Source organism: Microtus pennsylvanicus, chromosome 2 (assembly GCF_037038515.1).
Source record: "Microtus pennsylvanicus isolate mMicPen1 chromosome 2, mMicPen1.hap1, whole genome shotgun sequence".
NCBI lineage: Eukaryota > Metazoa > Chordata > Mammalia > Rodentia > Cricetidae > Microtus > Microtus pennsylvanicus.
The window spans coordinates 148458020-148485293 of NC_134580.1; the positions used below are offsets into that span (position 1 = coordinate 148458020).

Below are 27274 nucleotides of genomic sequence, written 5' to 3' on the forward strand. Positions count from 1 at the left end.
CGATGTTCGGAGTGTCCCCAATGTGCACATCTGTCCCACATGGACGATCAGTGCTCCCTTGTAGGTGCACTGCTGCAGTATGCTTGGTTTTGGACTCGAGCCTCTCCCTCTCCGTCCACCATTTGTGTTTAAGCTAAGCTTGTATTTAGTTGTTCTTTCACACTTTGAGTACCTCAGAGGAAGCCAGCCTAAGGCAGTCATTTTTCTGGAAATAATCTGTGAGTAGTTTTCCTCTTGGTGCATGTGTCTTGAGACCTTTACTTTGTCCAGACACGGTGCGAGGAGCGGAGATGGACAAAGGATGATCCTACCCTCAGCAGCAGAGGAAGCATGGGGGAGCATACCTTTGAGAGTCTGTTGGGTCTCCTGACATGACAGGTGAGCTAGTAGATATTCTTTGTAACCACGGAAACACACTTCCCTCCTCTGCTCCCTTATAAACATGAAGGTGGAACCGAAAAGCCTGCCTATAGGAAACAAAGATGTAGCACTTGTGTTGAAAATAGGTGAACTTGAAATGATGGAGAGCTGAGGATATAATTCAGGGGCTGGACATGTACAGGTCCCTGGATTTGCTCCATAGCAACACACAGGCATCAACACAGACGTGCATGTGCACATGACAAGAGGTCTTGCAGTTCACCTCTCCTGATCTGACACCCCCCACCCCCGTAAGCCGAGTGATCACGTGCCCACTGATTAGCCAGTGAGAAGCAGTTGTGCGGACCGCACCATGTACATTGCTACTAAGTCTAGACGGTGGTATGAGCTCCCACATGGTTGATATTAGTTACCACAGGCACAGATGAAGCTTATTAACTTCTCTGCATACATCTTTCATTGTTTGGTTTGTTTTAAGAAGCATGTTTTACTTCTTTAATTAAAAAATCTAATAAAGGAGGAAATGAATAAGTAATAGTAATAAACAGTAGCCCAGGGCCACAGAACTCCACTCCAGGCTTCTCAGGAGCCTGGGTGCGTAAGAGCTGCTAGCAGGGCTCGGAACGAGGCCAGCTGTCTTTGCAGTTCCACTGTTAGGAGTTTCCTCTTTACAGAGCCCTTCCTGGTACACTGGGGACCCATGCCTGGGCCTTCATATAGTTTCTGCCAGATTTCTTTGGGCTTCTGTGGAAGCGCACATTGAGCACAAGTAACTGTCGTTGGGTTTGGACCATCTGGTCCTAGAGCCTGTCATTCATACAGGCCTCTTGTCTTCTGAGCTGTATTCCTTTCTGTAACACGGCAGCAATGGCTCCTCGCATACCCTAGCTGTCATCACTGCTGCCAAACCATTCTGTCCCCTGCACTTTCCTCACAGGACCACAACCTCTGTCTCTTTCTTTCCACTTAGGTCCCTTCACTGATGTCGTCACCACCAACCTGAAACTTGGCAACCCAACAGACAGAAATGTGTGTTTTAAAGTGAAGACCACAGCGCCGCGCAGGTACTGCGTGCGGCCTAACAGTGGGGTCATTGATGCCGGGGCCTCTCTCAATGTGTCTGGTAAGTTCTGGGTCTGGAGGTCATGGGTGGGTTCCAAAGGGCCCAAGCCTAGGGCTTCGTCATAGTGGGTATGTTCAGGGTTTTGCAGGGGACTGCGGACTTCTCTTCACCTCTCCCATTGCTCCCCCAGGGTAAAAGCTTGGTTCTCCCACCTCTGGCTTTCCATAATCCATGTCTCTTTGTTTTAATGCCTGCAGCCTCTACACCTTAGTAGCTGGAGCAAAACTAAAGCAGTGGCTTTAGCCTTGACCTCAGAGCTAGTGCCTCCGTGCTTTGGAGTTCAGTCTGCACTTTGATGATAGGTAGAAAGAGACAAGTAAACTCAGTCTTACTTTGTGGGAGACCACTGGGTAATTATCTTTCTGAAAGGACTTCTGATGGTGCCCATGTCATCCAGCTACTGGAGGTGCACTCTGCCTACTGAAAGCAAAGGTGGGGCTGAGGAGATGGGAACATAGGCTCTATCAGTGTTCATTTCCCAGAGCCTAGCTTCTGCAAAGAGGCTGATAAAGTGCCCAAGTTGAAAACTGGTTTTCAGAGTTAAGGAGGTCTGAGTGATGTGCTAGAGCTTAAATGTGTTTAGAAACTGGTGAACTTGCAGCTCATTAGGACTCGTAATGCTCAGAGAAGCTGGGGGAGTGTGTGTCCTTTAGACACCAGTGACTCAGTGTCCCTAGCTTCAGCATCGTTAAGGCCACCTCTCATTTGAAGTGAGTGGCTGTCTGGCTTTTTCCATGATAGATTTTGATTGTGATACATTTGGCTATTCATTTGACACCTAAAAGAAAATGATTCACCTCTTTGGAAAGATACAAGGTGTTTCATTATCTCAGGCTCTGATTCCTCGCCCCCGTCGGTGCCTCTCATTATGGTGCACCTGCCCCAGCTCCCCCTGCGTGCTCTTCTCCGAGTGTGCAAGGTCTGATCTGGACTCCTGAGTCAGACTTCCAGTTGGGAGCAGTTAGCTGGTAGCTAGCACTGACGGAACACCGACGGAAGGCTTCCCCTGCTGGACCTCACACACACCCGGCACACACTGCGCCTGCTGCTTTGTCACGGCCATTCTGTGTCCATCTCGAGTCATTAGACTGGTGTGGGACAGAGCCAGGGCTCTGTGGCTGGCGTGCTGGAAGAAAGGAGTGGTCAGGGGGTGGATTTCTGCTTCCTCCATGTGTCTTAAGTGTTTGCTGAGATTAGTGCAGCTGGATTCTTCTGTCCTGTTCCTGTTTTGTGTGGTGCCATAGGGTCTTGTGTAGTTGAACTGCGTAAACCCCATTCCTTTTTTAGCCCCCAACCCTCAATTTCCTTATCCATAACACATTTTAGAAAATTTGAGTTTATCAGCAGATGAAAATCTCCAATTTTCATAGGAAAATAGCAGCCTGGCTTTCTGAGTAAAATAATCTCAGCATATAACTATGCAGCGTGGGTGTGCCTCCTGATGTTACAGGTGATTGTGTGGTGTGCGTGCACATGCATACGTGTGTGTCTTTTACCAGTCTCGGGAATGTTCTGAGAGTGATCAGGCTCTTCGGGGAAGGCTGCTTTTGTTGCTGTGGCTTTCTCTGCAGATCAGAAAGTAAGGGACCAGCATGAATGTGATCCTTCCCTGTCACATGACAGGCAGAGCTCGGGCTAGAGGCAGATGTTCTTTCTATGCTACTGTGCTGCAGCCTCCCCAGATTAGGGGTGGCTGCCTGAGGATGAATCTGAAATGTAATCCATCACAGGGGTCGGGGAATAAAGAGAAGTTTGCAGCTTCCTCTTGGTGAGATAGGGTGGCACACGAGAGAAGATTCTGTGGAGACACTGGGTGTCTGTCTGTTGGTGGCCTGAGAAGGCCAGGAAAGCCATACACTCTGTGCAGCCTTCGGTTCTAGGTGCACAGATGTCACACTGTACACGTGCACATCTTGGCTTGGGAAGCACTGTTTTTGTCTAGACCTGGTTCCTCGAGGGGCGCAGCTCCTGGGGTGACAACATGGTGAGTCAGAGTCCCTGGAGAAGGCTCGTTCACAGGCAGATGACTGTCCTCGGGATGCTCACACCCACCTGCTGCTTCACACGGTTTGTCCTTTGGTCACCTGTGCACATTCTAGTGTTCCCAGTGTAAATGCACAAAGGCAGCCGGCCTGGGTGGGGACAGATTGTATACTGTTTGCATTGCCTTCGTGAAGCAAAGGTCTGTGCATTTTTATGAATGTGTGGCCTCCTGAATTCTTTTTTTTTTTTTTTTTTTTTTTTTTTGATTTTTGAGATAGGGTTTCTCTGTAGCTTTTTTGGTTCCTGTCCTGGAACTAGCTCTTGTAGACCAGGCTGGCTTCAAACTCCCAGAGATCTGCCTGCCTCTGCCTCCCGAGTGCTGGGATTAAAGGCGTGTACCACCACCGCCCGGCTGCCTCCTGAATTCTTATCAGACATATACATTTATGAGTGAATTTTTGCATATAATTTACAAAATGGTGACCGTCAAATGAACTTCATATCAGCATGGTTGTGTTTAGCACCCAGAATGTCACAGGATACCTAGGAAGGACAGGACCAGTGCATCCTTCCTTTTCTGAAGACCCTTGGGAGGCTATTAGAGCAGGCTATAAATCATCCCTGTAAAGACAGGGGAGGGATGGAGGAGGAGGGGCACATGGAGTGAGAGAGTTGGAGGGGATAGGGGTGGTCATGATAGGGCCAGGGTCTGAAAGGCTTTTGTATCTTGCATCTTGGCTGTGACAGGCACAGGCAGTGATCCTCAGCCACACTCTGGTGCTCTGCCTGCCTTTCCAGTGAACCTGACGTTCAAGGTACCTTACCTCATGCTTCAAAAGCTCAGGCTCTGACCTGCCATGCTGTTTTTTTTTTTAATAACACAGTGAATCTGCGTCTGTAAGGTTTCTTTCATTAACCTAGGCAGCCTCATCACAGTTGGGCAGAGGCACAGCCTAAGGTTTTGTGTCAGTGAAGTGTGACATGTGGACATTCCCGTAGAGGTGCTCCGGGCCTTCCTTTGTCTTTACATCTGTATAGCTCAATAGTCTGCTTGCAGCAATCCGCAGCATAGCTAGCGGTCACTCCCAGAGTGCCAGAGTGGGCATGTGCTTCTGATGAGCACTGGCCTTCTGAGCTGGGCTTGTACACGTGGCTCTGCATGTTGGCAGCCCAGACCCTGTGGAGATGAGCTTGTAGGAGGGAAGTTGATTCCAGAGAATTCCGTCATAGGGAGGCTAGGACCTTTGCCCTCATTGTCCGTCTGAAGCAGGTGGGAGTAGCCCTGCTCTCGCTTCACAGAGCTAAGTCTCTTTCAAATTGTGTGGTAGGGAAATATTTTTAACGTATGTAAATTCTGAAGATGTCTTTGTGGAAGGCTGTTAGTGGTGGCAGATCTTGTTTTTAATGCTGCAGTTTAATAATGAGGGACCTTTCCATTAATATTCCAAACCATGCTTGCAGTACGTACAGCAGGTGAAGTGGTAGAATTATGGGCCCATCAAAAATACTTAGGCTTCCTGTAATATGACATTAAGTTTAGTATTTGTGCAACCTCTGAATTCTCATCCCACGAAGTGGGGAGTGCTTTCCTTTGCAGGGCAGTTATTCCCATTGCCTGCCCCTGTGCCAAGCACATTACACATGAAGAGTGTCTATGGGTGTGGATGGAGTCATTAAAGACCCCAGCACTTAGGTCCAGATTCCCTTTACTCTGTGTGCCTTGGGGCTGGAGATGGATGAAAGCCAAACATGGGTCTCCCAGTATCTGAATCTCTATTGACAGCCCCTTCAGGACTCTTTTTTTAAATCACATTTAAACCATAAAGTTCTTCCAGTAACAGAACGAATATCAGCATCTTCTGGGATGAAGATGTTGCTCAATTAATGTAATTGGGCAATATTGGAATTGATTATTAATCCGTTTAGGATGGTGCTGGCTTGGGTGGATGTTGCTGTTTACTGGCATTGGACTAGCCAACTGTGGGCTGCAGCATTCAGGTGCTGAACCTCAGGGTAAAAGTGCTCCCAGCCTGCTGACAAAGAAGCCTGCCGTGCATCTTCCAGAGTGCATAGAGAGACTGCCTTGGGGCTTTAACACAGGGAGCTGATCATTGCTTTGGAAGGTTCTGATAAGTGCAGACTTTTAACTAGAAGTCTTCACTACTCTGAGATAAGAACCGGCTATACTGCTGCTTAAGATAAATCCCTAATCTTTTCACCAGATTAGATTATGGCTTAAAATATTTTACCAACAAGAATTCAGCTTAATTGTGCTTAAAGCCTTTTGAAGCTTGCCTTAGGATGCAGGTTTCTTAGGAAGACTGTCCCCATGCTAAATGAATATGATCAAAGGGCAGGACCCAGAACACTGGGTAGGGGAATCTTAGCTGGAAGGTACCTTTTGCTTCTATAAGGTGATTCAGGAGTGAAGTGGTAAGTGCACCCCAGACTGGTCCTTTGGCTCCCCTGGAAGTCCCATCCTGCTCTTTCTAATCTCACTATTCCATTCTGGTCTCCAGCTCACTGCAGAACACAGGGAGAAGGCTTGAGATCAGCCTTGGGAGAGAAAGTAGCAAGAGTACCTGGCAGACTGGTCATGAGCACTTCAGAGCAGGTGAAATAGAAGTTGCCAGGTATAGGAAGTCCATCCCCTGGGCGTAGAACACACTGGTCTCTGTTTCAGATGGTCAGTCTTCAGAGGCTTTGCTCACAAGGCTTACTGAGGAGGAGATGGAGGTGATGGGGTGTGCAGTTATACTGGGAAGCCCAAAGAGAGGCCAGGCTGAGCCCTGCTGTTACTTACAGCACAGGAAGTCAGTTGAGAAAGCCTTCATAACGAGGACTGAAAGAACCTTGGCGTTTGGCCCGAACAGCCTGTTGCATGCCTCCTTTCTATTGATCCTGAAGGAAGGGTGAAGTGTGTGCCCTGTGGCTTCTGCACAGCCAAGTGGAGCAGGCTGCCAGGTGCTCGCTACCTGAGCTGAGAGGCCCACAGAGCATGCAGAGTTGGAGCGGCAGTATTCTCATAACCAGGTGGAGTTAATTACTCACCTGCTAGACCTGAGGCCCAGAAAAGTAGTCTCGGGGTCAGCATTGTGAGCCCCCTGAAGGAAATAACGAACTTTACTCAGGGTGAGGGTGAGGGTGAGGGTCAGCTGCAGTGCCCATCCCTTTGTTTCGGGTGAGGGGTTCATCATTTGCAGCCTTGCTGATCCCCTTTAGCCGATAAGAAGCTCACGTTGGGTTTTGGTTGTTTAAAAAAGGAGCAGCGGTGCCATCGTTCATAAGTGCAGTTTGGTCTGTGGATCGTAGTCTTCTGATCTGTGGACTGTGGGAGGAAGGAGAGTGGCAAGAAGAGATGCAGGAAAGGAAAGGGGAGGGCAGGGAAATGTCTTCCCTTGAACATTTCTATTTTTTTAATTTATTGTTACCAATAATTATTGCTGTTGTTTTTGTTTTTTTCAAGACAGGGTTTCTCTGCGTAGCCCTGACTGTCTTGGGACTCTCTCTGTAGACCAGGTTGGCCTCGAACTCACAGTTACTCTGCCTCCCAATTACTGGGATTAAAGGGCCTGTGCCACCACCACTGAGCTCCCTTGTTCATTTCTAAAGGGAGTGTGATGTAGGGTGCTTTGAAGTTAGGAGGGGAAGAGGGTCCACACCACCAGCCAGTGGGGTGTCCTAACATCCAAGTAAGTTCCATAAACACCCAGTTGTCAATTCAGTTGAACTAGAGCAAGTTGGCAAGAGGGCGCACATGGGGTCTGTAGAAAGTGGCGGCAGCGAGTGAGCTTCCCTTGGCAGGAACAGGCATGGCACCTTCCAGCCATGCCTTTGACTTTCAGAAGAGTACAGCCCAGTTCTCCAGGTGCAGGTTCTCAGTGGGACCCCTCCAGCAGATTCTCTTTAATTGGCTCCTTTGCAATTCTGGTACATGCTGGAGTTGGCTGATCTTTCTTTAGAGGGCGTGCTAGGGTCTGAGTATGTGAGGGGCACCGTAGGAATGAGGGGAGGTTTGGGGGTTGGTGGGGAATGTCTCAAGGTGTAGGACTGCATGCCTGCTGGTCCAGAAGCAGGTCTGCCAGCCTGGAAAGACGCGGTGTGAAGGAGGAGGCCCAGAGGGTATGAGGAACTGAGCTGGCTGTCTTCTGCTTGGGTAGTAGCTGCTGTTACAGGAAGTTATGATCTGAGTGTTGTAGGGGACTTGTGTCCTCCCTGGGTCTAGAAGGGATGCATGGACTAGTCTGGTGGGAAAGAAACAGGGAGAAAGTTGGCAGAGCCTCTGGTTGGGAGGATGTGAGTGAGTGAGTGGGTGGGGGTCACAGCTGGGGTTGTGGCTTGTTGAACGTGGAGACGTTTCAAGGTGAGAATTGGGGCAGAGCAGCGTTCCTCTTTAGAATCTTTATTCGCCCCCTCCCACTGTGGTGCAGATGAAAGTGGTCTGTGGTTGCCCAGTGCCCTGGAAGCAGCTTTTATGCTGCATTTAATCGGATCGTCATTCTCCAAGCCAGTGTGTGTCTTAAGCTGCCTGTTTTCTTCTCTTTTGAAGGAAGTCTGGCCTGATCGATCATGACCCTGAAGGTTCTTCATAAGGGTCCTACTTTTGTGTCTAATGCAGCAGGCTCTGTGTCCTGAGCACTGTGTGGGTGAGGGTGACCGAGCCCAGGTCGTCTCTTGGTAACAGGCCTCTTTAACGTTCTGTCAGCAGATGCGTTCTGAAAGAAGGGACGATTCACTTAGGGTTTTATCATCAGTGTCTCTGGTATTTAAATGAAATAAATTAAGTTAATGGGAAGCTCTTTTATAGCCTGTCATGGAAAAAGTACATAATTTGTGCCACAATTTGCAATGAACTAGCACTGACCAGCATTTATTCCGTCATATTCTCATAAAGCTTCAGCGGAAACTGGATTTGGCATGAGAAGGTGGCAGCTGAGGGACAGGAACTTGGTGGTGTACGTGAGGGGCAGTGTGAAGCAGGGTGTGGGTCCTGAGGTGTGCCAAAGGTCTGTAGAGTGTCCTACACAAAGGACAGCCAGTGGGAGGCAGGCAGCTGCTTCTCTGCAGTGGAGGAGGGGCTTCTCAGACGACCCCTCCAGAGGTCCTGGTTCCCCTTCCTAGCCGAGGTTCTCTGGTCAGTCCCATCATGGCCCTGAACATACGTGTACGTGCGTGTGTGTGTGTACAGAAGTGTGATTGGCTACCACTAGCCCTGTTCTGTGTCCTGCCATTAGGTGGTTCTTTCAGCTCTCCACTGTGGGGGCTGAGTAGGTAGGATGATGTAGGCCAGGGGTAGGGCTGGTGATGGCTGTAGGCAAACTTGCAGTGGGCCTTGAAGTATGTGCTTGGTCAGAGGAGCACAGGGACTTGGGACCCTCCATCTGCCATGCTGGCTTTAGGCTCCAGCATGGCCTCAGCCAGCTCTTTTCTCTTAGATTGTGTCAGCAGGACCAGGAAGGCACTATAGGTGGTGGCTGTACTCCCTCTGTGCAATCTTTGAACTTCTGTGCTCCTGACAGTTGAAGATCCCGGGAGTCTGAGTCTTTGTAAGATATAGTGGTATTTATTATATTATAAATTTAAAAATGACTAATTTCTTTAAAAATTACAATCCATCAATTATATGTTTGTGGTAATATTTTTTATGAAAGTAGCTTTTCTCCAGAAATTAGAAGGCTCACATTGTTGACAGCTTCTGCAGATTTGACATCTTAATAGACTCAGTTCTCATGTCTGCTTCATTCAGCGTGTTGTGGTGCTGTGTTGGCGGCTGTGTCACCAGACAGGAAATTAATAGAGTCTGTAGCCTGCTTCTGTGGCAGACAGGTAGTACCTCCTTTGTTTTCATTGTTTTCAGTGCCGGGGTTAACCCAGGCTTTGCGCATGCTATCTAGACCAGGCTGGCCTCAAATTGAGATCCACCTGCCTCTGCCTCCGAGTACTAGGATTAAAGGTGTGGGCCATCATCTGCAGGGGATCAGAGAGGAGCCATAGTGTGGGACTGTGGCTAGGCTGGCACCCTGGCTTCCTTGTCAGCGTGGCACTCACAGCCTTTGACTTCTCATCTAGAAGGTGGACGCCTTTCGGGACCGCCTGGGAGGGCAGGACTGGCGCTCGTCGGGTTTGGGTGTGTGTGCCTTTGTGGACTGAGGCAAGCTAGCTGCTGTTTCTAGTTTTCCCCTCTGAGAACACACAACCAAATAATACCGCCCCCTCCCCCAGCCCTTCCGACTTCCAGACTGAGGTGGATGGTGCTGAAGAGCAAAAGCCCACTTGCCGACGATACCATGGAGGGGCTAGGCCCACACTGATCCTGCAGCATCCCCCGCTTCTGTGAACTTGGGTTTCAGGGAAGGTCACTCGGCGTGAGGCTTAGTAAAGCTGTACAGCAAAGAGCATATTGCAGGTCAGCCCTCTTGTAACAAGGTTTGGTCCAGGTCATCTGGGAAATAGCGCCAAGGAAGCGAATCAGAATAGAAGACTCTGTATAGCAGAGCGTCAACAGGGTCCTTTGGTGAGTTTTCTCTCAGTTCTGGCTGCGGGATGGAGCAGGAGCCGGAATTGTTTTTTCCTGCTGTGGGAAATCCAGCTTGTAAGCCGTCTCCAGAATTCTATTGGCAAAATCATATTTCAAGCCTTACCTTGATGAGCTGTGTGGGAAATGGGGTGTAGAGCAGCGAAAGCCATCCCGAATGGTTCTGAGTTATTCTGTTTTCCTTCTCAAGAAGATCATTTGGCAATGTTTTCCTAGGAAAAATAGGCCTTTGGTGTTTCTCCCATTTCATGTCTTCAGTAAGGGCTCAGTGAGGGTAGGGTGGCTTTGTGGGAATGCCTGGGCATGGTTAGCAGGGTTCTGGTACCCAAGTCCTAGCAGAGCCCGAGTTCAGCTGGGACCTGCTGTCAGGCTGTGGCAGCCCCCAACTTCTCTGGCCTTAGCTGCTGACCTGCAGAATTGGGGGAAGGCTGTCCATCCCTGCTGGCTCATGTCCTTCCTCAAGGTCCAGATGGGAGAACTGGAAAGTAGCTCTACTCCGCATTGTATTAGGGTGACAAATGACTCGGGTGACCACGTTCTGACTCTCCTAATGAAATATTTTCTTTCTCAGTGATGTTACAGCCTTTCGATTATGATCCCAATGAGAAAAGTAAACACAAGTTTATGGTTCAGTCTATGTTCGCGCCACCTGACACTTCTGATATGGAGGCAGTAGTAAGTACGAAAGCTTCTTCTCTTCTGCAGTCTGCTAGGCAGACGTGGCGGGTGCATGCCTTTCCACCCTTGACGGGGAGTGTGCTGCTAGGGAGGTGTGCACTCTGGTCCCTGGATGGTTTCCCCAACTTTGACGAGTAGCTTTAACATTTCCATGGCTGTTCTTTTCTGACTCGATGAACTGAACTTGCTGCAATTCTCTGCTCCCATGGACCCTTCCTCCCTCTCTCCTGCACTGCAGGGGAGTGCTTCCCCATTGCTAGGATGTTTCTGACCTGTCTCCAGCCCCTCAAACCCAGAAGGATGTGCTTGTGTTGAATACTAAACGTTTAGCCTCCTTCCCACTGACATTCCTCTGTATTGCTTTGCTCTTCTTGCTTGTTTTCTGGTCCACACAGTTCTTCAGGGTCTTTGCTGAGGATTGAACTCTGATCTTGAGCTCACTAAGCAGTTGCTCTGTCTCTGAGCTACAACCACAGCCTGCTTCACACTACAGCCTGATCCACACCACATCCTGCTTCACACCCACAGCCTGCTCCACACCCACATCCTGCTCCACACCACAGCCTGTTCCACACCCACAGCCTGCTCCACACCACATCCTGCTTCACACCCACATCCTGCTCCACACCCACAGCCTGTTCCACACCACATCCTGCTCCACACCCACAGCCTGCTCCACACCCACAGCCTGCTTCACACCACAGCCTGCTCCATATTCACAGCCTGCTTCACACCACAGCCTGCTTCACACCCACATCCTGCTCCACACCCACAGCCTGCTTCACACCACAGCCTGCTTCACACCACAGCCTGCTCCACACCACAGCCTGCTTCATACCACATCCTGCTCCACACCACAGCCTGCTTCATACCACAGCCTGCTCCACACCACAGCCTGCTTCATACCACAGCCTGCTCCACACCACAGCCTGCTTCATACCACATCCTGCTCCACACCACAGCCTGCTTCATACCACAGCCTGCTCCACACCACAGCCTGCTTCACATCACATCCTGCTCCACACCACAGCCTGCTTCACATCACATCCTGCTCCACACCACAGCCTGCTTCACATCACATCCTGCTCCACACCACAGCCTGCTTCACACCACATCCTGCTCCACACCACAGCCTGCTTCACACCACAGCCTACTCCACACCACAGCCTGCTTCACACCCACATCCTGCTCCACACCCACATCCTGCTCCATACCACAGCCTGCTCCCTACCACAGCCTGCTTCACACCCACATCCTGCTCCATACCACAGCCTGCTTCACACCCACATCCTGCTCCATACCACAGCCTGCTCCACATCACAGCCTGATTCACACCCACAGCCTGTTCCACACCACAGCCTGCTCCATACCACAGTCTGCTCCATACCCACAGCCTGCTTCACACCACAGCCTGTTCCACACCCACAGCCTGCTTCACACCCGGAGCCTGCTTCACACCACAGCCTGCTCCACACCACAGCCTGCTCCACACCCATAGCCTGCTCCACACCCACAGCCTACTCTGTTCCATAGCCTGCTCCACACACACAGCCTGCTTCACACCACAGCCTGCTTCACACCACAGCCTGCTTCACACCACAGCCTGCTTCACACCTCAGCCTGCTCCACACCCACAGCCTGCTCCACACCCACAGCCTGATTCACACCCACAGCCTGCTCCATATCCACAGCCTGCTTCACACCACAGCCTACTCTGTTCCATAGCCTGCTCCACACCCACAGCCTGCTTCACACCCACAGCCTGCTTCACACCACAGCCTGCTCCACACCACAGCCTGCTCCACACCCACAGCCTGCTCCACACCACAGCCTGCTTCACACCACAGCCTGCTCCACACCCACAGCCTGCTCCACACCACAGCCTGCTTCACACCACAGCCTGCTCCACACCACAGCCTGCTCCACACCACAGCCTACTCCACACCACAGCCTGCTTCACACCACAGCCTGCTCCATACCACAGCCTACTCCACACCCACAGCCTGCTTCACACCTCAGCCTGCTCCACACCCACAGCCTGCTCCACACCACAGCCTGCTCCACACCACAGCCTGCTTCACACCACAGCCTGCTCTATTCCACAGCCTGCTTTACATCCACAGCTGGCTTCACATCCACAGTCTGCTTCACACCACAGCCTGCTCCATACCCATAGCCTGCTCCTCACCATATTCTCTAATTGCCTTTCTTTTCATCCCTTCTTCCCCCATACGAGTACATGTTTAACAATGCCTCTAATTTTGGTAAAATTAGGATGCCTTTGTTTTTTTATAAATAAACAGTATTTTATAGTATTCACTTTTCTGGAAGAAGAGAGATTAGGATGTCAACTCTCCCAAAGGTGGTGCTGCCTGTGGACATCTGCAGCACAGCAGGCAGTGGTCCTCAGGATCTGGCCAGCCCAGAGACGGCGAGGGTGGCAGGGATGTTCTGTGTCAAGCTTGTCTCTTGCCCGTGTCAACCACGTAGCCTTCCTTTGGGCTTGGGAAAGCAGAACTAGCTGCCTTCATTGGTGCGTACCTTGGGGGCAGAAAGGGAAGGTTAAGTCAAGTATTGAGCTGGAATGAGACCTTGTCATAAGACTGACCCTGGAGACATTTCTCTGCCCTTTCATTTCCTGACTTGTGTTGTGTTAGTCTGTGTGATGAAGGGAGCACATGACAGGCACGGAAGGTGGATGTCTGCAGGCTGTGCTTTTGGTCTGGCTTCCGCTGTGGTGTAGCTGAAAGGGCGGGGGCTTGGCTGTCTTGATCTCTACTGGAGAGCCCTGCCTCTACTAATGCTTTGGTCTGTCTTGGACAGGTTTTCTTGATTCTTCTTGAGGTTTTAGCCACCTGTGAATTGGGAATAAAAATACAGGGTTTTGAGGAGAATGTGCCCATGTCTGACTTGTCACCTGAGTAACTAGGGGCCAGGCACTGCAGGTTGACAAAGGGGCCTTCTACTTGTCAGTGGGTTGGTTTTATAACTGTTTGAAGTGTTTGGGCAGCACATTTTGTAGGACGCTGTGGGCTTCCCCTCCTGAGTGGAGGCTGAATGGATGGAGGTGACTGCCAGTTCTCCCACAGCAGGCCCAGCTGCTAGGAGAGCTGTGTTGCTTTTTAGCTGACAGTGTGTAGCAGACAGAGCCGTACCTGATCACCCTTTCTTCCATGTACTGTCTGTGTTAGCTGCCTGTAGGGGGAGGAGCCCTATAGAGCACAGGCGCTCTTTACTGATGTAGTGCTGTGCGCAGTGGACAGTGAGCTGGGGTTGTTGGTAGTCTAAAGAGGGTAACTCCCCTCCAGTGCTCTCTGAGCACTCAGAGTGCCTGTTGACTATTTCAGCAGAGGACCTTAGGGTTCAGGTCATTCAGCTTGGAGTCATCATTAAATTCAGATTCCAATTTGGGGACAAGAATGGCTGGACTTAGGTGATGCCACTGCTTGCTGGCTCTCTGGCTCTTGGTGCATTTGGATGAGTTGGCGCAGGTGCTATGGAATCTGTCTTCCCTGTAGTTTGTAGGCAGTTCTTGGAGACTACTTGAGCGTCCTGTTGTCACCAGCATTAAGAACCCAGAGCTGGCCCTTGCATGATCCTGTCTGCCTCACACATGGGCACACATATGCACAGAGGAACCTTTGTGTGTTGGTGTCTTCCTGTGTGCTCGGTGCTCTCAGCTGTCCTGTGAGTGGCAGTGTGTTGTCCTGTTGGCTGCTTCTGGTGCCAGACAGAGCGACTGCCTAGCTGCTGTGTGGTTGGGAGGGTGAGGGTGGGTGCCTCTCTTCTTGGCTGTCACCTTGCTGCTTTACTGACCTGTCCTTCTTAACGCTTCCTCCACATCTGAAAGGAGATATTAGTGAGGGGCATATGCTTCACTGGTGGGTGAGGTCACTTGGGCAGGGCCATTCTGTTGCAGCCACAGTGGTGAAATGGCTCTGTGGTGGATGTGCCCCACTGGTGGTTGGCAGGGTGGGCTAAACCCTCATCCTACAGCTCTCTAGGGAGTGTATGCCCTGCCATGTAGATTCCAGTTCCTTAAGGAGAGCTTGGTTGCCTTTGGGGAGGATGGGCACTTCCCAGGCCTGTGCTGTCTGTGAAGTAGCAATGGGCAAGCTTGGGCAGGCTCTAAGGAGCAGCGAGCCTGCAGGGTTTGCAAAGCGTGATAAATATTCAGGAGAGCTAGTGCATTTAATCTTGTCATGTTAAAAATATTGAAATCTCAGCAGACTTAAGTTCTTTATTTGATATACATCAGGGCTTTCTCATTAAGAGTATTTTTCTGAAATTGTCAGTTATAGGAGGAGAATTATTCTTCCAGCAGCTTGATAATACCCTGATTATTAAATTTAAATTGTTTTAGTGGAAGGAGGCAAAACCGGAAGACCTTATGGATTCAAAACTTAGATGTGTGTTTGAATTGCCAGCAGAAAACGCTAAACCAGTAAGTACGTCTCTAGTTCCCAGTAATCGAATGTTGCAAGCTGGTGCTTCTGTGCATGCCATCGCCTGTGAAACAGAGATCCGAGCTGGCAAATTATTTTCCTTCCTCTAACGTATGAAGGAAAAAATAAGCTGAAGTCAACAGATTGACTGCGCTATATGGTCAGCCTTGGGAAAGAATTGTGGAGAACGGCCACCCAAGAGCAACCTGTTGGCTCCTGAGGTCATGAGTTCTAGGGAGCCTTTGCTTGGCAAAATGGGGAGACCAACATGGAATAATTTGCTCTTTCTCATGGTGCTTAGACAGGTGGTGAAGTCCCCGAGTGTCCTTGTCAGTGCGCTCCCTCGGCTTCTGCTCCCCACTGACTACTTCAGTGCCAGGTCGGCCCTAAGATGAGATTCTCTTGGCTTCAGTGCTGGTGGCTTTTGCATCCTGTGCTCTGTGGGATATCCAACATTGAGCACCCACTTCTTAGACACTAGCAGTACCCCCACGTTTTCATGGTGGTTGTTGTGTGCCGCCCACTGCCCCATTGTGAGACCCTGTGTCCCATACTTCCCTGTCTGCCCTGTCTTTCCCTGTGCTGACTTCATCTGGGCCCTCACTGGAACAGTAGAAGACAGGTGGCATCTTAAAATCTGATGTGCACTTCCTTCAAACCGGCCAGAGAAGTTAAAATTGTGTTAAAAAGTAAAAGTCTTGCATGGTTTGCAGACCCCTGCCAGTGCTGGAGGAGCTGGGAAGGGGAAGTGCTCTGCTGTGATTGGTCAGCACTGCCTGTTTTCTTTTGCTCTGCCATCAGCTACTGTCACCTTGATCCTTCTAGTGGAGAAAGAACAGCATCCTGTTCCGGGAAAGTTAACTCAGAAGCAGGGAGATGAGGATGCTGACCCCAGCCCCGTGATGAGTGGGGCTCAGGCCTGGGCTCTCCCTTCTGTGGGAAGTGAAGGGAGTTGGAGCTAGATGCCTGATTTTCAGATTGTTACACAGACCCCCAGGCTACCATTCTGAGTACTCCTAGCCCTGCTTCCACTGGCCAGCTCATCCTCCAAGAGGGTACCATGACCTGTTTTATGCAGTGGTACACAGGAGCATGTGACCTCCCCAGACAGAGGCATGGCTGACTCAGAGCTGGCTGGTCCTCATCCACTCTCTGGATCCCCCGCATCCCACCTCCACCCCCACCCCCAGAGGCCTGGGAGGCTCAGCTCTCCTGCAGAGGTAATTTGCAGCTGATAATTCCTGAGCTTGCACAATTGCAGTATGCTAATTTTTGCATGGCAGGAATTTGATAGTGCAATATGCACAGCCCTTTTTCTCCTCCTTGAAGTATTAGCCTCAGCCCAACTTCATTATTTGCCCTTATTCATAATTTCTAGGGCCCTGTAGCTTTAGATTATCAAGATATTAGATAAAGTGATGCATTTAAAAAATAAATGTGACATTTTACCGTGTGGATGGAATGCTGCCTCATGTACTGTGTACTGAGAACTGCTTTGCATAAAATCCTTTCTTACATAGTTGGTGACCCTTGGGCTTTCATTTATTTCTGAACAGCATGATGTAGAAATAAATAAAATTATACCTACAAGTGCATCCAAGACAGAAGCACCGGCGGCTGCTAAGTCCCTGCCATCGTCCCTTGATGACAGCGAAGTGAAGAAGGTGATGGAGGAGTGCAGGCGGTTGCAGGGGGAGGTGCAGAGGCTGCGGGAAGAGGGCCGACAGCTCAAGGTAAGGCCCTTGCTGCCCTCCTGGGTGAGTGGTGCTTGCTTTCTCTCCCCAGGGGGTTCCTGAAAGGGTGTTTGAACCACACCTGCTAAACGGTTTTTCACTTGAGGAACCAAACCCAGCCCCACTCCCATTGGTCTGTCTGGCCCTGCTGCAGCCTGTCCCTCAGGTGACCTTACTTGGAGGCCATCTCCTGCTCGTCCTGTCCTGTTCTGATGTGGGCACAGGAGTCTTAGGAAGTCTTAAGTGCGCCCGGCAGTGGGAGCTTCTCAGGCTGCTCTTGTGCTGAGAAGAAAGCACAGTACTGGCCCAGTAGGGAGGTGGAGGCACAAAGGAGAAACCAGGGCTGCAGCTTGGGGCACCTGGCTAGGCATTGGGGAGGCCAGAGCAGGCTCGGCCTAGCAGCTCACTTTGCTGCCCACACGGTTTTCATAGTCTTGTCCACTCCAGGCCCATTTCTCAGGCCTGTTTGTTGACCGTCTCTCTGACTGACTTGTGGCTCAAACCCTGTGGATCTGTCTGTCTTGGATGTGGATAGACCTGAACATCTGATTATAGGAGCTTTTGTTACAGCTTAAACTTTGAGGCCTATTTGTTCTTAATCTTGATGATGCCAGCCAAGCATGTAATAGGTTTCCCCTCTTTGCCGGCTGTGGCGGCAGATGCACATAACGCACTCGTAAGCCGACTCCCCTGCATCCCGGCTCTGAGGCAGATGTCGGAGGATGGCAGTGTAGAAGTGGCCTCAGCATCTTCCTTTGCAGAAGCTTCTCTTTGAGTGAGACTCTCCTCAGAAATAGAGTTCTGCACCATTTACGGTGATCTATAGGTTGGGTTAGCTTCAATGTAAACCCAATAAAATAAATGCTGGGTTTTGCTGTGCCCATTTTTTGTAAAGTTAATCGAACGCTGCAGCTCATCCATCACTGTGCTGTGGCGCTGGCCTTGCCGTGAGCACAGTATCTCTAAAATAATACCAGAGCCATCTTGACGGGGGATGCTTTATCCTGCCACACATGGCTTCTTGTTTAGTGAGATCTGTGTGCCAGGCCTTGCAGGCTCAGCTATGAGCAGGCTGCCCTGGGGAGCTCCCTGTTAGTGGGGCTGAGGGAGCGATGAGACAGTGATGGTTATAGCCCATGTCCTTAGTGGGACCATAGAGAGCTGCAGATCATGGGAAGACTGCCCTTGGTACTTCGCAGATAAGAAAGAAGCCGAGGAAAAGGGTGGAGAGTGTCAGCACTGTGCGAGACCTCAGAATAGAGTAGCCTGCCCCTGCCCCTGCGCAGTAGTGGGACTTGGGAGGGGACTGGAGGAACCTACAGATCCTTCAGGCGAGGAGTAGAAATCAGATACACATCTTTCCTTACCTAACCTGGGGGTGTGGTGGGTGTGGCCTGGTGACTCTCTTTGGAAGTGAGAGAAGGAAGCCATGAGTTAGTTAGAAGGTATTTGTGCTGGGCAAATGAAGGTTTTCTTTTCACCAACTGTGGCAGCGGTCGCACATAGTATGTGTTTCAAATTCGAAGGGTTATTAGATTCAGCAGTCTACCTAGGTCTCTCGCCAGGCTGATGCAGGTTCCCACTGAATAGTTGGCTGTGGTTTGTGTCTTGGGAAGTACCTGGAATTTGAGGCAGAGATGAGTTGATTGGACAAACTTGTAGGTTCAGGACAGGACCAGAGGTCAGATCTGGAGGTAGGCAGAGAAGAGGCCAAAACATGGCCAAAGAGCCTGTGCTGCAACCCCAGCTCCCACCAAGAGCTTTTCTTGTAGTTCACGGGAAGCTGAGGGTGCACTCCAACTTGGTGTTAGGAGAGATCCAGCGGCTCTGGTAGGAGGAACACTGAGGGGCCTGGCAACGGCTTCTCTGTAGGCTTCCGTGTGCCTTTGCGTTGTGGCTGGATCATGTCTGCCAAGCCATGATCTGCTTTTGAAATATGCACTTATCCCCCTAGGAAGAAGACGGGCTTCGGGTGAGGAAGGCGCTGCAGAGCAACAGCCCCATGGCAGCTCTGGCTGCCCCCGGCAAGGAGGATGGCCTCAGCGCCCGGCTGCTGGCTCTGGTGGTCTTGTTCTTCATTGTTGGCGTCATTATAGGGAAGATTGCCTTGTAGAGGCCGCATGCGAAGGAAGGCAGATTGGATTGATGGATCTACCGCATCATGGGATCTAAATTTATCATAACCATGCGTAAAAAGAAATTAATGTATGATGACATCTCACAGGTCTTGCCTTTAAATACCCCTCCCCATGCACACACAAATGCACACACAAATATAGCATAATATAATGATCTTTTAGGAAGTTAAAAATGTATAGTCAATGGACGGGGGAAGAATGGTCTGTTACTGAGGGACGCCGTGGTTTCCACAGTGGCTTATTGTAGCTGTTACATTAAACTCGGTAGGCCTTGGCACATGTTCCTAGTCACCTCTCTTAAAGCAGAAGCTCTTTCTCACATGTTGGGGCTGGCCTGTGGGAGCAGGAGTCCTGTGAGGTGGGGTGTGCTGTCCCCTCCACAGCCACTTCGTGCTGCCTAGTCTCACCCAGGTGGCTTCCCCAGGCCTGCTGTTCTGTCCAAGTCATCGGCTCCTCAGGCATGCAGAGCTACAGAAGCCAAAACACCTTGCATGGTGGCCACATCTTGTGTACTTGTAGGTCATGAGTGAGAGACACGAGTCTCTGTGTTCTGCTCTCTTAAAGGGACCAAACTCAGTCTGTTGGTTCGTGTAGTGACACTGAGCTGTTACCAGAGATGTGTGCTGCACATCTGGCTTCCTCAGTGTGTTCCATCCCGTGTGTTCCACTCTGCTGTCGCCGAGTGCAGGCAGTGCTGCAGCCTGCACCTCACCTGTGCTGGGAGTACCATGGAGTACCATACCAGTGAGGGCCTTGCCGCTGGTGGCACCGTGGCTCCCGGTCTCTGGAGGTCCAAGGGATGGGGAGAGTCTGAGTCAGGAGACAGCTGCCAGGAAGTGTTTTGTTGTGGATCAGTAACAGCTGTCCCGAAGAGGGACACTCTTTGTAGTGACAGTCAGCTCTGGGTTACCCAGTCTTCTAGATTGTTCTCTCCTCACTCTCCGCTATGGCTCATCCTTCTAGAACATAGGCCAGGTCTGACCTGCCCGTCTCAGGATGAATGAGTCAGGCTGCCCGAGGGTGCAGGGCGTAGAGCTGGGGAGGAGAGCACCTCAGCAAATCCATCTGCTGGTAATGAAGAGTCTGGACTGTGAATTAATTTCATGCCCTAAAAGACCAATCCAGTTCTGCTCAACTCTATGTAGCATCTTAAAAGAAGAAATTAAAATAAAGTCCCAAATTAAGAGTTCTTTTGTCATTTTGTCACATTTGCTGTGTGTGGGATTATTATTATTAATCATCGTTAGCGTGCCATGGAAGGTTGATTTTAAAATGAGCTCTATCAGTGGGAAGCACATGTTTAATGATTTGACTATACATACATCTGTGTACACACACACGCACACACACACATACACACACACACTACTATTATTATATTTTTAGTTGGCTTCAGCTAACAGTACAGAAAATAAAACTCCTGCTGTCTCAGGCCCGCTGTCCTTTCTCTTCTGTGACCTTGGCCCTTCAGTGACAGGCTTGGGTCTGACAGGACAAGGCCATCTAAAGGAAGACTGGCCTGGATCCCCCAAGCCACACTGCTGCTGTACATGACTGGCCAGCTGGCGCTTTGAGATGGTGAGATGGGGTCTGGGTGGCCGGAGTATGTGGCTTCCTCTCTCTGAGTGACCCCAGGTGTTCTCAAGAAATGCTCAGGAGCTGTGATCATCCCACTCACCAGTGCATTTCCGTGTACCTGAGAAAGGGGGGGTTGAACCAAGAGTTCTGGCCTCACACCCCCCCCCCCCCCCCCCCCCGTCTTTCCACAGTAGCCTGAGGTTTGTCAGTCAACTCGCTGCTAGTAATCCTTTGGCAGCTTCTGGCCCTTCCTGGCTTTGAGAGCAGAGTAACTCAGGGCCTCCACCAGTACCTGATGGGGTCATCTAGCTCTGTGACACCAGAGCCAAGGTTTGCAAGTGTTCTTACAGGACGGCCATGTGTGCTAGAAAAAAATCTTCAGAGGCACAGCCAGATATCGAGATTAAAGCTTGTCTGGAAGCTGCCACGGTGGGGCCTTGGAAGGTGATTGTTTGCGTGCTGTGAGAGTGTGTTTAGCTGGCCGGAGATTGTGGGCACTCTTGCTGCAGGGGCGGCAACAAGTCTCAAGATGCACAGATGTCCGTCCTTTCTGCAGCCCTTGGAAGCCTTTCCTTGGAGAGACGAGGACTGTCTGGGCATGGTAGTTCGTGGGGCCTGACTGAGGAGAGGGTGGAAACTAGGCAGCATGGTAATTTTCCAGGTCAACCCATCAGTAAAGAACGTGCTGGAAGAGAGGTGTCTGATGGGAGAGTGCTTTTACATTTGGAGCCCTGAAGAGAGGTGTGCACATTTGGGGTGTCTTTTTTGAAAATTTCAGAGAAAAAAAAAAACAAAATTGAGTAAGGCAAAAAGGAGGTAAACGTGGCTGTCTCTCTCCAGAGAGAGAGTCAGATGTTTTGGACAGGGTAAAGCTGAGACCCTGTGGGATGGCAGTCGTGAAGCAGCCTGGGCAGGCCTGGTGGGTGTCCTGGCTTTGGGAACACCAGTCACAGTGCTCACAGAGGGACTCAGTAGCAGAGTCCCATCAATTACTATTGATTGGATTTCTAAGTTGATAATTTCAGCTTGGAATGATACAGAGCACCTCTTAAAGACAGCAGGCACTATTATCTGTCGGGGTGAGACTCTGGCTTTCATTTTTTTCTCCTACTTTGCATGTTTTCCCTCTCTGGTCTTTTAAACTGCTGGCACCAGCAGTAATAAATACTGATAAAATCAAAATTGATTTTTACCAGTGGACAGTTTATGCCTAGAGAGACGGCTTATACCTACATAACACAGCAAGGGGAATGAAGAACCTCCAGTGAGCCGTGAAAACCGAACCGCTTTCAAACAAATCCTAGGAACAGCATTGCCGTGTGAAGATAGCAGTGCCCAGCCTGCAGGCTGTGTTGAGTCAGACAGAACCGAATGGAGTGAGAGCTCCGAGCTAAATGGCCCTTCAGATGAATTTGAAAACAAACCCTGTTTTCAAATTACATGTGCACGTGTATGTTTGTCTGTAGCATATGTGCTGGGTGGAGTAGCTTGACAGTTCCCAAATGGTGCCTCTTATTTTCTGTACACAAATCTTGGTGTTTTCAAACTCAGAGTACATGCCAAAATGCAGTGTCATTTGGCATTTCCAGTTCCTCAGAATAACTGGCCCAAGTGCAGATTTCTGGTTACGGTTTGCAAAATCCTTGTAAGGGAGAAACCGGAACACAGAGAGAGCTGCTTCTGTGACTTTGGTCATCCTGTATACCGGAGTGACATTCTGCTTTCCAGACCTTCTTCAGTATAAGAGGCCAGTGTTCCTTTGCTTGCAGTGATAGCCATGTCTCCTTTGGAGCCTGTCCACTGTGACGGAAGGGACGAGTAACCGGAAGGCACCAGCCTCATCCTAATTACACTTGGCCGTGTTTGATGTTACTGAGAGGGAATGCTTTTCAGAGCCAACCAGAAATGCAATTGTGTAGATGGATGGGTGCCGTTTGCAGCACAGCGAGGCCCTGCCATCACTCTCTGAGAACGCAAAGGGCAGCGCTGAGATCATGGCCCACCGGCTCCCTCAGGGTTCCTTGGCCTGATTGGATGTGGAGAAGGCCTTTCCCCTCCCCAGATGGAGCCTCCTGTGATAGGAACCTTTGTCAATGCCATGCTGGCTGCAGAGCACCTCCATAGAACCTCATGCCAGGCTCCGTCCTACAAACAGGGATGCCAAAGCTCAGTGCATTAAGCTGGGCAACCTTTTGGTTTAGAGCTAAATGAGTCCCAGCCTGCGTGTGCAGCCTGCATGTACTTGCTAAGACACTGCTTGCTGGAGATCTGGGGATCAGGAAGGGTTCAAGGAGGAGAGAGGTATTTGCTGCCCTGTACCTCAGCTCACCAGCACTGTCTTGTCTGTGGCTTTGACCCAGCCAGTGTTTCCAGGCTGAGCTGGGAGAGCCAGGGCTCTGGCATGGCCCGAGCACATCCCACATTTTGGATACATGTGGCTGTTTCCACTTCTCTCACTGCCCGTGTGCCTGGGGAATAACTGGGAGCTTTAGAAAGAAAATTACCACTGTGTCTCGGTGAGGTAAGGTTGCTTTATCTGGAGGCTCCTTATAACTTGTAAATTAAATGTGAATGAGAGAAGTTCATTAAAATTGGCATTATAGAAGTGGCCTATTGAGGTTTGAAAGCAGCTGAGATCGTGTCTGGGCTCTCTCTGAACCTGTGGAGAAATACATGAGCCAGTGACAGGCGACTGTTACAGGAGCGTCGGGTGCATCGCTGCCCTCTGCCCAGCTCCCAGCCACCTGATGGCCACTGCATGCTCAGAGCTTGAGGATCAGCCACCGGGAGTATTGACTATCTGGGGTGCCTGAGGGAACCGAACCCCTAAGGAAGGGGGTGAGAGCCATTTCCACAGCAGCACGCTGGTAGTTGTCAGCCCAGTTCATTTATTCCCCTTACAGAGGTACACGTGAACAATCTTAGAGGCACAGCACACACCAACATCTGAGTATTATGTTAAGAGATCTGGGGAAGGTGGAGGAAAGGTGGTTTCGATGAATGTAATAATTTCCTTAGATTTTTTTTTCTTTCCTTAATGGGATTAATTTATTAGAATATATGTGCATTCGCTCTTCAGAAGAGGAAGGAAGGAAAACTAGCAACAGAAACATAGCCATTATCCAACTTGCCATAGATATTTGCAGTTATGACACCTTGGGATGTTGCCACGGTGTGGGTCACACTGACGAAAAGATGTCAGTGGGAAGAAGCACAGCTGTGGGGCACCAGGGGCTGCCGCCGCACAAATGCTGATGTTTATTCTGAACCGGGAAGCATTGATCCTGTAACAATGCCCTATTACAGTTGCTGTATTGCAGCGAGGGGCTGATGCGGGTTTAATCATCTCGCTAATGGATGTGGGTGTAGGATGGATGCTCTGCCTTGCATTCCCGCTTGCATTCCACCTGCATCCTGATGAGCCCCAGGAGCTGGCAGGGCCATTGCACAGTGGAACTGCAGCCACGGTTCTGTTTCCCTGATGCTCAAAAGCCACGTTTGGCCAAAATAAAACAGATTACGCGTTACTTTCCACCTCCCTCCAGAAAGCACCGTCTACGGGAGACAAATCAGATCTTTTAACACAATCCCATTAAGGCTCCGTGCTAACAAGAATGCAGAGCTTCCATGACTTACAAAGATGATGAATTAGCACGCACGCTCCACACATCGACTCGCCATTTCCCCCTTTAACACAACAAGGCTCCATCTTTTTTATGGACGGGCTGCCTGCATTCCCATTTCTTTGCTTTTTAGAAGTAAACTAAATTCGGCTGCTAGCCCTTTAGTGCGGCATTTATTTAAGAGAAAAAAAGCCTTCCCATCGAGTCTGAGATGGCGTCAAAGGTCAGAATTTATTGTCTGTGATGCTGAAACCATGTGCACAAAACTGTCTTCTGTTCACGACCCATCTGGCAGATGTTTCTAAGGCGCTCTCTCTGTTTTCCACACTGGATGAAGTGCTGAGGAAGGAATCTGTAGGAGTCATTTGGCATGTGTATCACTGGTAAGCGGCCTACGTGTGGTGATCTGCGCTCTTAGGTAGAAAAATGCAAGATGCAACGGGCTTATTTTTGTGGCTAACATACCTTTTGTTGTTGTTCTGTTTTGTTTGTTTTGTTTTAATAAAATATATGAACTGCTGGCATTTGGAACTTCCTATAACAAACACAAGCTAATGTTCCTGTCACCGCCCCCTCCCCATCTGAGAAACAGTCTCAGCAATGCATGCCATTCCCATCCGGCCTAACATCCTTTCTCATCTCAAAGATCTCTGCAGCCCGTGACTGTGTTCACTCCGACCTCGGTGTACGTCAACATTTTAGGGACTGAGTATGTCAAGAGACATTTTAGAATGCCGTTGTTTTCATAATCTCTCCTCTATGCATTTAAGGTGTATTTCCTGTTCTGATGCGGAACTCATTTACAGAATCGAAGCAGAAAAGGACTTCTTCACCATGCACTTTGGTTATCTGATGTGTGATAAATCCACGGTTTTATGGCTGACTTTATGTTTCCCAGAGGGAAGGAGGCATATTTCTGCAGTGTCCATACTGAAAGAGCCCTGCACAGCGAGTTCTCACCTGTTCTATGTCGGTCTGATGAGACCCGCCCCGCCGGGGTAGAAACTTTCATATGAGCTGTCTCCATACAATGTTCAATAAATTCTCTGCTCTGAATATATTTAAAGGATGCTTCCGTGTAAAAATCATTGTGAGTGGAGGGCTTGAGAGTGTTCGGTGTGCTGCGGAGAGGACACCAAGAACCGTCGCATTCTGTGCTTCTTATGGGAAGGAAATTGGATTAAATGAAAATCATGGGTCTTTGTACCAGAAGCCAGATTTAAAGATGATTTAGATCAACGTCCTCATTTTGCCACTGAGGAACTTTCCAGGAGCAGAGGTGTGGGGGTGGGGGCTCCGCATGGGGACCTCTGCGGTTCCCGTTGGGGGAGGCAGGTGTTGCTGACTTGCAGAGGGAGAGCCTATCCTGCCAGTGTCGATGATCTGGCCTCTATGTCCTAAGCCTGTTGGACAGTTCCCTGTCTCACAGTGTTATGTGAAAGCCGTCACCAAGACCGTTTCAACCTCTTGGGAGAGTAGCACAGGTCCTACCAGACCAGAAGACACAGTGCCAAGGCAGTTCACCTGCCCCCTTCCCCTGGAAACAGGCTGAAGTTTTCCGCCTGCCCTGCCATAGAGCTGGCCTCTTGGAAATGTATCTTGGAGACCTTTTTGGGTCAGCGTACACAGCATTACTGTCATTACTCGGTACTTTCCCTCAGTCTAGTGCTCCCAGAACTCAGCCAGCTGAGGTATCTTCAAGCAGTTTCTGCCCTTGCCACCGTATACAGCTGTGCAAACAGGCCCTGATGTCATGGGATCAACCCCTAGAAGGTAAAAATGGGCACGGGACATCTGCATTTTGAAATTGGGCTCTACTGGCTCCAGGAAGGCATTGCTGCCGGCTCAGTCTTCCTGAGCCACTTGCTTGCCTACCCCTTGCTGTCGTAACCCAGCAGGGGCCGGGTTGACAAGAACCAGGCCCGTCCGTGCTGTCAGTCACATATGGGGCTGCAGGTGAGCACGCCGTCGTGCACGGGCCTCACTATGCATGTGCATTTGAGGTCTCTTTTGCCTGTATTTGCCTGGGGTGCCTGTGAGTGAAGACTGCCGGGAAGCCAGGTTGGGGGGGGGGGGGAACAAAGGCCATCTAGACAGGCAGGAGCAGTAAGCGAAGCTTCTGAGTACAGGAAGAAGTTCATTATTCTCACAAGACGACTGCAACCCAGGCCATAGAGTGAGTATCTCTGTGTGTGTGTGTGTGTGTGTGTGTGTGTGTGTAAGGGTGGGTGGGTGGGTGTGGGGGTGATGAATACTCTGACCTCTACCGATACCCACAACTTGGTGACAGCATCAGTCCAGACCTGTCTGTGCCCCCCACATCCTTTTGGGTCTCTCCCCATGGTGTTCAGTAAGATTGAAGATTGAAGGCAATTTCCTATCCACCCTGCTGATGGAGGCCTGGCAGGATAGGAGCTGGTGAGTGAAGCTGTCCTGTGTGAGTCACCGCCCCTGCTCTCAGGGGCTTTTGTTAGTGCTTTAGATGAAGCTGCTCGAACTAGAACTCTCTGGGCCGCTCTAATGGGAGCGAGGTGCCCATCAGGCACTGAAAACACAGAATTGCATTTGCAATCCGGGCTTTCTTTTTTCAAGTAGAACTTCTGTGGCTGTTTTCCCCAGCAATGTTTGACCACTAAAATCACTTCAAAGAAGAAAAGAAAGAGCAAAAATGTGGAGAAATACAAAATCTGCATTATGGACTTTTTGAAAAATGGACCTCTCTGCTACTTCAAAATGTTGTGATGTGTAGGAAGGCAGGAAGCTCTTCAAAGCCAAGTCCCACTATGTCCTCCCCCGCCCAACAGTCATGTGGCTGCTCCTAAGAGTGGCTCCTGACCAGGGGAAATAGTTTCCATTAGTAATGGTAAAACCAGCCACCAATATTGGGCCAGTCAACATATGAGGAAGGGCTGGTGGCCCAGGGCCAGGTCCTGTCTTTGGCCCATTTTTCCTTCCTCTGTGTTTCCCATCACCTCAGGGTGGAGGCCAAGTCCCTTTTGCAGGGCTCCTCTGCAAACCATGAGTCCAATGTCTGGCTTCCTCAGAGCGTTTGAAACC

At 50.1% G+C, this 27274-nt stretch overlaps 1 protein-coding gene across 2 annotated transcripts in view; it reads left to right on the forward strand.

The window, feature by feature from the left end:
* Vapb (VAMP associated protein B and C) overlaps positions 1–22526 on the forward strand; it is a 41207-nt gene extending 18681 nt beyond the window's left edge. Inside the window, exons 2-6 of one of the 2 annotated variants that reach the window (XM_075963236.1) lie at positions 1352–1504; positions 10594–10697; positions 15064–15144; positions 16702–16878; positions 18833–22526. In XM_075963236.1, the coding sequence (XP_075819351.1) occupies positions 1352–1504; positions 10594–10697; positions 15064–15144; positions 16702–16878; positions 18833–18991 (674 nt within the window). In that variant the 3' untranslated portion in view covers positions 18992–22526. The remainder of the gene's footprint in view (positions 1–1351; positions 1505–10593; positions 10698–15063; positions 15145–16701; positions 16879–18832) is intronic. The other variant, XM_075963237.1, reaches the window with a different exon arrangement.
* The last annotated feature ends 4748 nt before the right edge of the window (positions 22527–27274 follow it).